The 13,578-nt window shown below is 38.4% G+C and overlaps 1 protein-coding gene across 2 annotated transcripts in view; it reads right to left on the bottom strand.

The window, feature by feature from the left end:
• Positions 1–5,551: 5,551 nt before the first annotated feature.
• tspan9a (tetraspanin 9a) overlaps positions 5,552–13,578 on the bottom strand; it is a 212,769-nt gene continuing 204,742 nt past the window's right edge. For both annotated transcript variants that reach the window (XM_028035394.1, XM_028035387.1), the window contains one exon: positions 5,552–12,043. In XM_028035394.1, coding sequence (XP_027891195.1) covers positions 11,972–12,043 — 72 coding nt within the window. In that variant the 3' untranslated portion in view covers positions 5,552–11,971. The remainder of the gene's footprint in view (positions 12,044–13,578) is intronic.

The following is a 13,578-nucleotide window of genomic DNA, read 5'->3' as shown; positions in this document are numbered from 1 at the left end:
TTTTCACATATTTTCTTCCCTGGTTATTCTCCTGTGGAGCGGCGTTAGGCTCCCAGCATTTAACACTGTTGACCATGATTTATTATTGAAGTGATAAATCACTGGGTCAAACTCTCTGGTCCAGTACTGGACCGGTTCGATTCTTACCTAAAGAGCAGAAACTTCTTCATGTCAGTAGGTAACTTTTCATCTGAGCAAACAGAAGTCACATGTGGAGCAACATGAGGTTCAGTCCTGGAGTGTCTCATAGTTATGGAGGCGCCACAACTTTCTCCAGCTGAATAGAAACAAAACTGAAGTTCTCATCTTTGGACCTAAAGAGGAAAGACCTAGAGTCAGCACATAGCTTCAGTTACTACAGATAGCAACTAGAGATCAGGATGAAATCTGGGTTAGTGATGGACTCAGACCTGAATCCTCAGAATGACATAAAGACAAAGTCGGCCTTCTATCACCTGAAGAACATTTCCAGGATTAAAGGACTAATGTCTGACCAGGAACTAGAGAAACTCTTCCATGCGTTTATCTTTATTCTCATTGATTACTGCAGCAGTGTTTCACAGATCTAAAAAAATACATTTAAAAAATCCTCCAGCTGCAGTTGATCCAAAACGCTGCTGCTGGAGTTCTCACTAAAACCGGGAAGATAGAAGATAGTTCTACAGTCCTTAAACTGGCCCTGGAGCTCAGAGGACAGACTTTAAAACATTTCTGTTAGTTTAGATCTGAATGGCTTAAAGATCTGCTATTGCATCAACCTTCCAGACCCCTCAGGTCTTCTGGTTCTGGTTATGCAGAGCAGAACCAGAACCAGAACCTAACATGGAGAAGCAGAATTCAGTTTTATGCACTACGACTCTGGAAACTGCAAAACTGCTGAAACACTGAGTTCTTCTGAATCAGCGCTAAATGTCTGCCTGTTTAAATTTGCCTTTGATTAATAATAACTGAAACATTTATCAATATATTTTATGTATATTTGCTTGATGAATTTGATGGCATTTGACAAAATGTAATGTTTATTGCTGGTTTCATCTTGGTAGCTGCTTTATGTTGTAAAGTGTTTGATTTGCCTTGTTGCTATAGAAATAAACTTGACTTCCTGCCAAGCCAGCAGAACATGAAGACTTAATGAGATTGATCTGCGTTTCCTTTGTAGCAGAAACTTCAGACTTTTATCCCCCTGGTACTGAACTGCGACAAGTCGGCCTTTCTTAATTTGCCTGACCTTCTCGTATTTTGAAAGCCGTTTTGGAATTTGTTCTGAGAGGAATATTGATGCTATGAAAACACGATGATGTAGAAACATAAGCCGACAAGATGAATCTGCCTTAATTAAGGATGTAAACGGCAGCACAACAGAAGTGTCCAGCTTTCTGCTTTACATAACGACATATTCTTGTATCAGTGGGAAAGTTGTTGGCTTTTTTTTGCAGCTTTTTAAATCATTTTTTCTCCAGTTCTTTAGCAGTTGTTGAACAATGATGGGGCATCATATTCAAGAAACATGTCAGGACCCGGATAAGAGCCAAATAGATCTTAAAACATCACAAGAATATCTGCCTGCTTAAAAATAAATATAAGAATTATTTACAGCTTAAGTTATAAAGCAAGTTATGTTTAAAAAAAACTCTTGTAAAGGTTTTGATTTTGAAAATAGTGAGAAAAATAAAACACATGGATTTCAAAGCTGCACAGGAAAAAAAATCACATTCCACTAAATAGAAATGACTGATGTATTCTCATCTTCTCTTCCTCTGAATAAGGACATAAACACATTGCTCTGTTCTGCTGGGAAGTTCTGAAGCGGGTTCTGTCCTGGGACGCCGCATTCCTGAGGCTGAAACTCCACTGGACTTATACCCTGCAGCAACGATAAGCCTGATTATTCTTTCCTGGGGCGATCCTTGTGGTTCCTGCAACTGCACTTGGATAAACTTTGAACTTTTTCTCCTTCTTTAGATAAAGAAGATCTCCAATATTTCCAATATTTCCTGACAGTCAGGAGATTCAGTCTGCTGCCTGTAACTCTGAAACGTGTTGGTACCACAAACAGGAATATTAATCCTAGTTCTATATTTAAACCAAAGCATTTAACCCTCATTAGTATAACATGATGTGCCCTCAAGTTTTTTAATCAACCCATTTGAACTTTGCATATTTTGCAGTTCTGTCTGCCAACGGGTCCAAACCCAGATGCTAATGCTGTTTAGATAGAATCAGATTACATAGATTACATTACTCATGTAATGTAATTACAATACATGAGTAACCTTTTGGAAAAAAACAACAGCACACTTTACTCTACCACACTTGAGCAATATTATTATGAAGTATTGCTACTCTTATTTAAGTAAAATAAGTGAGTGACTGACTGCACTGAATGAAGAACAAACATATTTTAATTTAATTTAATTTTAAAGTACATGGAAACACAACGACAAACCTACAGTTTATGCTGAAGTGAGACCTCTTGTTTCTACACAAGCTTTGATGAATTAATGTTATTTTCCTGTAGTTCAAACAGAAACAGTAAAAACTATATACAGTCACTGGAAATACTTTCACACAAAAAGTATTTACTGTAAGCATTAGTTTTTCAAGTTTTATATAAAAATATATTTGGAAATGTGTTTCTTCTGCTTTAACTAGTTATTATGAAATCATTTTATTTGTCTTGTTTTCATTTCATTCTTTAAAATACCAAACTTATTAATTTATTATCTGTCTGATGACATTGTTATAATATTAAGCCTAATCTTATGATCAGCTACTTCATACTTACTAGAGTAAATCTTGTTCGGCTTCTTTTTAACTTTACTTATAAGTACAAATATATTGACGTAGTGCTGCTCTAACACAATGTTTTGAGTTTTCCCACCTCTGGTTAGAACTTCACAAATTTTTATACTCTGACGATATTCAGGACATAATCAATAAACAACAGAAAACATTTTAACAGAGATATCGACTCATCTAAAACCAGAATTTACTGTTTGCTTTATGTGGTTTAAGTTTCTGACCAGAATCCAGCAAAATACTGAAACTACAAATGTCTGCTGTACAGATGTTACAGATGTTACAGGACTGTCTTCAGGATGTGTAGACGTGGTTAAGAGCAAATCTTCTGAACTTATGGAAGAAACTGATTTTGTGTTTGGTCATACGATCTCCTTCTTGGACATGAATGGACCTTTAGTCGTCCATTCAAGAAAAACCTGGGTGTGATTGTTGTTCCTATGTTTAAATTTGATAAACATATTAGTGCTGTTATCAAAGCCAGTTTCCTTCATTTGAGGACTTTTGCTAAGATAAAATCTTATCTTCTTGGGGGATAAGATGCTGCAGCCTGTTTGCTGACAAAAACAAAGAGACGTGAATCTATTACTGCGGTTTTGTGTAACCTGCATGGGCTCCCTGTTGCTTTTAGGATAAAATTCAAGGTTTTATTGGTTTTAAGTGTTTAAACTCTATGGGAACTTCTTACTAAAGTGAGCTTTTGCAGCCCTACACCCCACCCAGAGCCCTGAGGTCAACTGACCAGTTTTTATTATCTGTCCCTAAAGTTGACCTAAAAGGGGGCAGAGCCTCTGTGGGGCATCTAGACTGTGGCTCAGTAAGATAAGATAAGATAAGATAAATCTTTATTGTCATTGTCACAAGGACAACGAAATTCAAAGGGTGCCATCAGTCGGTGCACATGCCCAAAAACAAAAAATAACTGTCTCACAATTCACACACAACGCAAGAATCAACAAACAACTGGCAGGAAAAAAATAAACAAAAAAAACAAAAAAACAAAATATAAGAACAGCCACATTCTCACATACTGTATATCATTTATAATGGTTAATGGTTGTTTTGATTGCATTTAGTTTTGTTATTGCTATCAGGTAGAAACTGTCTCCCTCTGCCTGTTAAACTTTCTGTCAGTTTAAGTCCAGACTGAAAACTCATTTATTCTTTGCCTTCAAGACCAGTTAAAAAGGATGGAAGAAAATCGCTGCAGTTAAATTTCAAAATTGGTATTTTTTATTCATACTATTAGCTTTTCGTATCTCTGCCAATTTTATATATATTTATATTTTTACTAAACTTAATTTTATTTCTATTTTGTCATTTATCTACCTGTGATGTTGTGTTTGTTGGTCAGCTGAGGTTGTTGTAAATGTGCTACATGAAGTCAAGTCAAACTTTGACTAGACTTCATGGAAGTAAATATAAGCTAATAAATCCAGGCAAAGCAAAACCAGATCCGGTTCTGATCCACAGAAACATCCAGACAGACTCAGCTGGAAAACCCAGTTACCTCCTGCTGCCTTCATGGTTGAACCCGCAGTTCCTTCCTCACAACTGGACCTTAAAATTCGGTTCTTTGCTCCGTTTTAGTTTCAGGCTGACCACACAATCACACAATCTGCTCCTGCTGCACCTGGTCTGTGGTCACGTGGGTGGGCGGGGCTTACAGACTGCGGAGGAAGTTTGCTTGAAGATCCGGAAATCCTCTGATTCATTTGGAGGAGAGCGCGGGAACGCCGTTTTCATCATTGATCACGTGCTTTCCAGCGCCACCTGGCGTCCAATTAACGCACGAACCACACCTTTAGTAAACAGCAGCAGCGGTGGCGTTTAGAAGAACAGCGCCACCTGGCGTCTCAAAACAAAAACCTGGATTCCCAAACCTGATGACGTCTACCTCTGATTTGTCCGGTTGGTTGTTTCCATTAGATTAATGATGTTTGAGAATTAAAAACCTTTAAACTATATTGTGTAAAAGTTTTAGACCAACCCATTTTTTAAAATAATATTTCTTTACTTAAATAAATAATTCAATAGCTGTATATAGGTAAAAATCCATAAAAATACAAAAAAATAATATTTTTAACTTTAATCTAACATTGAACTAATCTGTATTTCTTTGTATAAATATTTTTAATATTTTATAACATTAGCTAAATTATTACATGTAGAAATCAATTATTTTATGATATGTTGAAAACATTGGTTATTCTCTAATAAGATGATCTCATGATCCCATTTTGTACTGCTGCTTTTGTATATGTATCTATTAAATAGATATTTATTTGACTAATTATTATTGAGTTTTGTCCAATTTCTCTATATTTGTCCTAAAACAAGGCTAAATATTTTAAAGAGGTTTTTGTTTCCAATGTTTTCTGAGGTATTTTGAAGTTTTGGGGTATTTTTTAAAACAAATGTGAGTTAGAAAAGTTTTAAGTTTAGTTTAAAGGACTTTAAATGTACTCTTTTCTGTCATATTTATAATTTACAAACAGTCCTTTTTAGTGGTTTGTTTTAGAAACGTTTAGTATTAGATGGAAAAAGCACCATGATATGTACCATAACGCAGTTTTACAGAGTGAGAACCAGAAACAAACCTTAAAATCCCATCAACTGCAGCTTAACAAGCTCAAAGCTACACAGGAAGATGATACACGGTTCCATGGAACTGAAATTCAGGTCAATGAAATGTATGAGGCTGGGGAAACGTAGAGAAAGCTCTAATAACAACAAGTGGGGGAAAATCCACTCTAGATTACTTTTACTTTATTTCAGTACATGTTACTCATACAAAATAATCTGTACAAAGGCTAAAATAGGTCAGAGTTTTGCATAGAAACAACAGCAATCTAAAACAACAAAAAACAAAAATGAGGGTGGAATGGCACAAAACATGCATTCTCTCTTTTACTCTCTGTAACACACACACACACACGCACACACTCCCCCCCCACACACACACCCACACCCACACACACACCCACACCCACACACACAGTCACTTCTGATGACATTAAGTTAAAAAGGGGGGATCTGTGGAAAACATGCTGCTGCTCATTCTGTCCTGTTAAAGTGTGAGACAATTTGCCAATAGTTTGGACTTTCATCACCTCCTTTTTGTTCTCTAAAGACCCTCAGAGCTCAACCTGCCGACTGCCATTAGCTCATCTCCAGGAGAACTGCAGGATTACCAGGAAGAAGCAGCTTTGATGCAGGGATGCCTCTCTTTCATTAAACACTTCATGAGATCTGGACTGGCGAATTCCTCTTACTGTCACCACTCCATAAAACCTGAATCAGTATTTAAATGTGGCCTATAAAATTGACAGCAACATATAAATGAGAATAAATCAGAAGCAATGAGTCATTAAACAGGAAAGGCAATGACTGTGCGCCATCTTGGGATTTAGTGACACACTTTCCTTTATTTGAAAAATAGTTGATTTGGAGAGAAAGAGCAGGAAGTGCACCACCTCGGATAGAGTAGCTTTGTGGCAGGAAGTCACAGGACAATGTTGGCAGGCATCAGACAATGCCGCCGAGCAGAGCACAACATCAAACACGCCGTTTCTGCAGTAGAGCATCATTTCCACCGCTCAAAGATTCAGCTTCAGCTCAGAAGACGGATTCAGAGCAGATTACACAAAATAATACGCCGAAAGGAGGCAAAAAAATTAAGTGATTCAAATAAAAAGAAACTGCTCCAAGTCCCTCAGTGCTGCACAAAACCCGGATCGCTGCGATGCATTTAGTCCTCAGCATCTCTGTGACTTACTGAGGGATGAGAAAGAATATTTTATGCTTCTTCTGAAATGAAAAAGAAATGTTTTTACTACATGATCAAAATCCAGTCAAACAAGACACGAAAAGCTTACTGATAAAAACATAAATTTACATAAAATTTACACTGCAAGTGGAGGAAGAACAGCAAACAAGGAAAACAGACACATACAGTACAAGGAGGTATGTCTAAGTAAGCATGAAAGCACATAGTTTGTTAGAAAATTGAGCTGTCAGTGTAAATATATTCATTTGTGTTGAAGCAAACACTGACTTGCAGTTGTAAAATGAGAATATATTTCTATATATACACATGGGGCTGATATATTAGTTACATGAGCAGTTAAACTGCACATCCTCATATATCTAAAACTAGAAGTGGAATCTGGCAGCGATGCGTCTCCAGTCATCAACTTTATGACCAAAAGTATTCGCTCAGCCGTCCAAATCGTTGGACTCAGCTGCAACAGGAGCATCAAATCCAGCATTTGGGAAGGTAAACTGTTTCTAGAAACATTTGTAAAAAAATTAATATTCCATGTCAACTGTTAGTGGTAGCAAAGCAAAGTGGAAACAACTGGGAATTACAGCCACAAAGACTGTGTAAAATCACAGCTAATTTCAAAGCTCAATTATAATTTTGTAAATTTTTTTGCGTGGTCATTGATTCTACTAATTAAATCAGATTTCTGTATGAACGGTTTTTAACATGAAAGCGACTCACAGAAGAAGAACGTAGACGTGACGCAGCAGCGCTCCGTTTATGGCAGTAATAATGGACGCCGCCGTCTATGGACCCATTTTAATGTAACTGACACAAAATCACAAGATGAGGAAAAGGAAGAAGAAGAAAGCCCACGACTGTAACTTCTGAGCTGGTTCTGACCCAGTTCTATTTGGATGTAGAGTCGGACCAGGAGTGATGGGATTGGGATTTGTTACACTTCACTGACACACACACACACATTTCTTTCATAATTTTATAATTACAGTTTTCAGCCATTGTTTACGGCTTCTTCTGGTGCAGAACTATGATCCATGTTTCACGTAAAAGTCCGATTAAATGCAACATGAAAATTCAGACCAACGATGTCAAAATTATTTTCAATTTGGCTAAGATCAAATTTAGCCAGTTGAGTCAAAATGTATTGATAAAACCTATTAAACTGTTGACATATGAATAAACAGTGGTCTCTGCATCAATAAATAAAATGAAATAATATTTGAACATCTTTTCATGTTGATGTAATTTGGCTGTGTTGAAAAAAACTGAGATAAAAACTGCTTTACTTTGACTAAGTTTTTGGTGCGAGGGCCCTCTTTTGGCCCCCGCACCTTCAGTTTGACACAAGGTGTGAAGATTTGAAAACAATCAGATACATATTTAATTTAGTTACACATATGGACATGGAACAAAACAGATTTTTTAGGGGGGGTGAAACAATCAGAAGTGAGCCGTTCAGACTGAAAAGTCGGGAGAATGGCTGCAACGGCGGGGCTGCCATCATATACCAACATATATATAGGACTGTGTATCGCTCAGATGAAGGTAGACCAGAAAATACTGCTGGCAATAAAGTGTATTTGCTAAATTTCCATTCATTCTGAATTGATGTGCTTGCTCCAGTATTAAGACAAAAAAAGGCATTTTTGCACCTTGCAGAGAAGCAGAAGCGCTGCCAACACTAATCCCTTGTGTAAAAAATGAATTAAAGGTGTCATCTGCATACAATGAGAGTCAGGGGAGCGTCTGTCACAAACAGGAACAAAAAGCCAACAAAAACAGTAGAAAACAAACATTAAAACAGCAACAACCAACATACAAAAATAACATCACTGGACAGCTTTTGTAAAAATGTCATTTGGCCCTACGTTCTAAAAAAAACACACAGATGAACCCAAACTAAGCGACAGTGGCAGGTTGAAGCAGAGTTCACACTCAGAGTCTCTGTGTATTCGGATGAGTCAGCGGCGAAGCGTTACAGAAACTGCAGGCTTTGAACCACAACGTCACATCTGGAGAATTTTTATCCTCAAAATTCTGCGTCCTTGTGTTTTCTATTTAACGTGAGTACAGTGAAATATTCACCTAGATTTTTTTGTGAGGTGTACAGTGCAGCCTCACATGTAGCTGTGACAGTAACACTGATTCCTCCCGTGACCCTCCTCAGTTTTCCTCTGCTGCTGCCTTCCACAGAGCTGAGCTGCTTCTCTGCAGCGTCTCAATGTGAAGCCAGCATCTGCAGAGCGAGGCAGCAAATAAGGGGGAAAACAGTTGTGTGGAGTTTGTGGAGGCAGCCAAGCTGTGGGGGCTAAGAGAGGGAGCAAGCATTCGTGCATGCACTGTACAACAGCAGCTGTCATGTTAACCCCATGGACACAACAAGTAGAGACGCAGAATGTCTCAGGCTGCATAGAGCGCTCTAAATCTGCAGAACAAACCAGGAACCCCAGCTGCCCTCTGGCCAGAAGATCAATTCAAACGCATCAATTTCAATGTAATTTTGCACAAACATACAGAGTTCTACGGGAGAGAAATACGACCACTGAAAAAATGTAATTCTGAATTTTTTCTCAGAATTCTGACTGAAATTTCAAAATTCTCAGAGATTAAAGTCAAAATTCTGGAAAATAATGGAAAGAATAAAGTCATAATGCTGAGATTAAAATGAGTTGTTTTTTTTCAATGGCCCTAATCCTCTTCAGTAGAGTTCAAGCTTCAAGTGACGCAAAATGCAAAAATTTGGACCAAATGTGAATTACAGTCACTTTAACACTTTGTGTAGCTGCTTTGGAAGTTCAGGCTGTGAATGCAGCAGCTCTGCAAAGTCTGATTCCAGAAATGTCCGTTTGGACAGGTGGAAATCAGGCTTGTGAGGGAGATTAGAAATGTTATTTATTCAGTGGGATGCACTTCAGGCATGCAGCGCCTTTATGCTGCGGCTTCAGCTGAGTAATTGCAGTTAATTAAATGGAAACAGAATCACCAATCAGGCGACAGCGCTGTCTCGACCTCATTCTGCCTAACTAGCGTACGCTGCGAACAATACCACTGGGTAGCTTTCTAAACAAACAAAGCCACTAACTATAATCATAGATGTGTCACAATGATGTGTCACAAAAAAATAAAATAAAAAAAGGTGCTGCAGCAGCAGAAAACCACAAAGACGATCCGGCAGAGGCTGGAAAGGCAGAGGAGTGAGCCTGAAAAATTATCGGACATTTCTTCTGTTTTATTTTAGTTTTGCAGAACTTTTCCAGTTACTGCGTGTATATCGACCAGGTGATGTATGTAATCAGCTGAATTAGAATTTTTCATGAGTCTTTGTCTCTCCAGGTAATTAATTTTAAGCAAAATAAAGTAATCTGTGTCCCTTCTGGATTTTTCAAATCATGTAATTTGATTCAAATATAGAATTGCTAAAAAATTCATTAGAATAAAAAATTTAAATTAAAAATAAAACTAATTAGTGAGTATTAGTTGCTGTGTGAAAAAATATTTTGCATATAATATTTTAATGACATTCTTTAAGAAAACACAACCTAAAGGGACGCTGGGGTTAAAGGACAGATGTTCTTTTTTCACTTCTTACTGCTCATATCTGATCATTTGTGCTTAATCTGCAATCAGATCTGCTCCAGTTTGCACCTAATCAACCGCCTCTCTGATTAAAGCGGACCTGTTTCACTTTGTGCGGACGCGCTGCAGCGTAGCATCGTTCTCTGTAACCGGAGCATCCCTGCTGTAAATAAAGCCATAAACCTCTCAGGTTTTTTCTTTCTGTAACTTGTCTCTTGATTTGCTGTTTCTTTTTTATCGTTGTAGATGTCAAAACAATTTACCCTGGAGACGTCAAAAACTGAATAACCTAAGCCTGACAGGCGCAGCTAAACCGATCCCCATCCAATAAAGGTAGCTCTTCACACCTCTTTATACCTTCTGAGATAAACTGGGGGGCATTCTCTTCAAGCCACCAGCAGATGAAGAGTATTTCTGGTCTGCAGGAGGCAGACTGATGCCCCGGCTTCCTGTGGTGCATCAGTGCGTAAACAGATGTGTCCTACAGGGTTTGTGTTGCTATATCTATCCGCCTTGGCTTTGATCCCAGCCCCCCCACCAATTCCTCTTTAGGCTGCATAAAAAGTAAGCTTACATGAAATATGTGAAGTTGCAAACCAGAGGTGTGACTGAGTAATGAGCAGGAATGTCAAATTCACTGCTTCCTGAAATGTGGGAAGAGAATCGGGGTGTAAACAGAAAAAAATGGAGGTAGGGTTGAGTTGAGGGTGATTGAATGAATGAGAGCTGGAGGAGAAGCTGCTGGCCTCCTCCTGCCTGCACAAGTGATGGCTGCAGCAGTGAGAAAACATGTCTGCCGTTACTCTTTTCTCTCTGATTCCAGGTTTTACCTCCTCTGAGTGATCAAACAAACACAGAGATAAACACACAAACAGTTCGTCTAAAAAAAAAAAAGACTTTATCACCCGGATCCCTTCGCTGACAAACAGCTTAATGCTGTGAATGTTGCCTCACAGGGGAATTTGAACACAGCAATGCGTGTTCAAGGACAGATTTATGAATTAAAATTTATTACCCAACGGATTTTGCAGAATTTGATGCCAAATAAATCCACTGATAATTCCTCACACTCACATGATGTTCTTCCAACACTTTCCCTTTTCCCTAATCTCTACAGCGCAGTAAAAAAAAAAATTATGGATTACAACAAAAACCACGCAGACATGTCTGTACCCCTTGACGTCAAACCCGAGCCGACACACAACACATCCACCAGGTCGTCACGCTGAACTGCTCACCACTCAGCATTCTGCAGGAGCGCTGAGCGTTTGAATAAAAAACAAATCTGAGAAGTTTAAAACTAAAGTTTCAGAGACACGCAAGTCAGTGAAGTAAAAAACTAGCATGCCGTATTGGGTCTTTATCCATTTACAAGGGAAAAAAGGGAGCAATGAGTGAAAAAACCTCCAGAAAGGAGACAAGTTTCAGTTTCTATTTCATGGGTTTTCGTCACCTTGGAGATGCTGTATAGGCTTTAGTTCAGTCTTCATTGTCTCAAAATCCAACTTTCCTTCCAGCAAATTGTTAGTCCAAGAAAAATGATGAGAAAAAACAAAGTATATTTCATTCAGAACCAATGTTATTCTCTTGCTTGCCAAAAGTAGGTGTCCCTTCAGATCCAGTTGTGTTACTCTTTGGCAAAATGAATGAGAGGAGGAGAGAGCAGGAAAGGTGCAGGAACACAGCTGGAATCTGTACAGGCCAGGAAGGAGAGCAGGAAGCTTTACACAAGTGGTGAAGTGAGACGGAAAGCATGAATGTTGGAATCAGAGTCTCTTCCCAGCAGGCAGTGGGGCTCCTCCGCCCAGGTTAGGCGTCGTACTTCTTCCCTGTTCTGTGGATGTGATGGAAGAGCGTCATGGAGAACGCCATGCCCAACAGCTGCACAGGAAACAAGAGGGAAACGGAAATAAGTCACTTCCTGTGGGTTTCATAGATGAAAACAGATATTTACTTACATTGATAAAAACACACAAATGTTTTTCATAATGTCTGATGTTTTTTCAGACAGTGGTGGGAAAACTAGAGGATCTCATTTTTTGGTTAGCATTTTGCTAGCATTGAAAACGTTACGCGCATTTAGCTTCCCCTAAATTAATCTAAAACGCAAATTTATTTGTCTGTCTAAACTTACATTTGAATAAAGTTCAACATCTGTGTTGAAGTTTTGGTTATCAATTATTAGTAGATAAGACATTTAGATTCAGGAGGTGAAGGGGGTGAAGACTGTTTCCTGTCCTCGCCTCACTTTCTTCTTTACCCCAACAATTTTAATTCAAACAAAAAACAGATTTAAACAAAATAAAACACAGAAAGTAGAGAACACAATTTAAATATAAATATAATAAATTAATGAACATGTAAATCATAAATAATGTTAAAACTAATTAGGTGTTGCAGGTTTGTAGTCTTTTAACTATAGATTAGATTCAGGATAATATCCTCCACAACCCCCAGATGTTTCATTCTAAACCTCCGATAATGGAGATCCACCTGCAGGCATTGTAAGGTCACACCTTCAACACACTGAAGAGAAACCAGCCAAGATTTCAGGAACAAACTGTTGACCTCCAAATGTCTGGTTCATCTTTGGGCCCAAATCACAAATAACTGAAGGTTCATTTATTTAAATCACTAAATGCAAATATAAACATCATAGGAATGAAACACGAGTATTTACACAGTCTTTCCCCATGTAAGGACTGTCAGACAGCTACTGATACGTTTCACAATGAAACCAAAGTTCATCACTAAAGAAGCTGGCTGTTTACAGAGTAATGTGTCTAAGGACATTCACGGAAAGTTGAGTGGAAGGAAAAACGGTGGTAGGAAACACCACCGTATCAGTCACTACTAAAGCAACCTGGACTTCCTGAATGCCTCAGCAGAACCACAGGCTGACCCCCACACTGATGCAGGAATTCATGCAAAAGGAGCCCAGACCACATCCAGAGAGAGAATCCTCAACCGAACCTGAGCATAATGTTCAGTAGGTCAACATTTCTGGGTTCTTAATCAGTTCTTCTGATGCAGTATTCTACATTACTGTGAAACTCAAGTTTGTTTGTTTTTTAGCCAGAATCAATTAAATGAACTGAAGTATTAGATTTTGATATTCCATTCTGTGGTTAATGAATATAAAACAGTTTCTGTTGAGTGGAATTTCTTTTTCCCGGGCTGAACCTGAAGTGTCCTCTGTGTGTGATCTGTTTTGTGCCGTTTTTTCCCCCCCGTCCCGCGATGAAAGACGATCTCGGTTCAACCTTCAGATGTGAGCTCTGGATTTTTGTGATGGAAAACAGAATGTACAGCGTGCACAAGCATCAAGTCCATGAATCAAATGGAGATGCCACTGAATCAAAGTCTGCAGCCATCTCTTTGAAGTTTCCATTAGCCCTGATACTTTACATCAAACG

Source organism: Xiphophorus couchianus, chromosome 2, assembly GCF_001444195.1.
Source record: "Xiphophorus couchianus chromosome 2, X_couchianus-1.0, whole genome shotgun sequence".
In the NCBI taxonomy this organism is placed as follows: Eukaryota; Metazoa; Chordata; class Actinopteri; order Cyprinodontiformes; family Poeciliidae; genus Xiphophorus; species Xiphophorus couchianus.
Note: the sequence above shows the minus strand (reverse complement) of the source record. Positions and strands in the feature narration are given on the sequence as shown.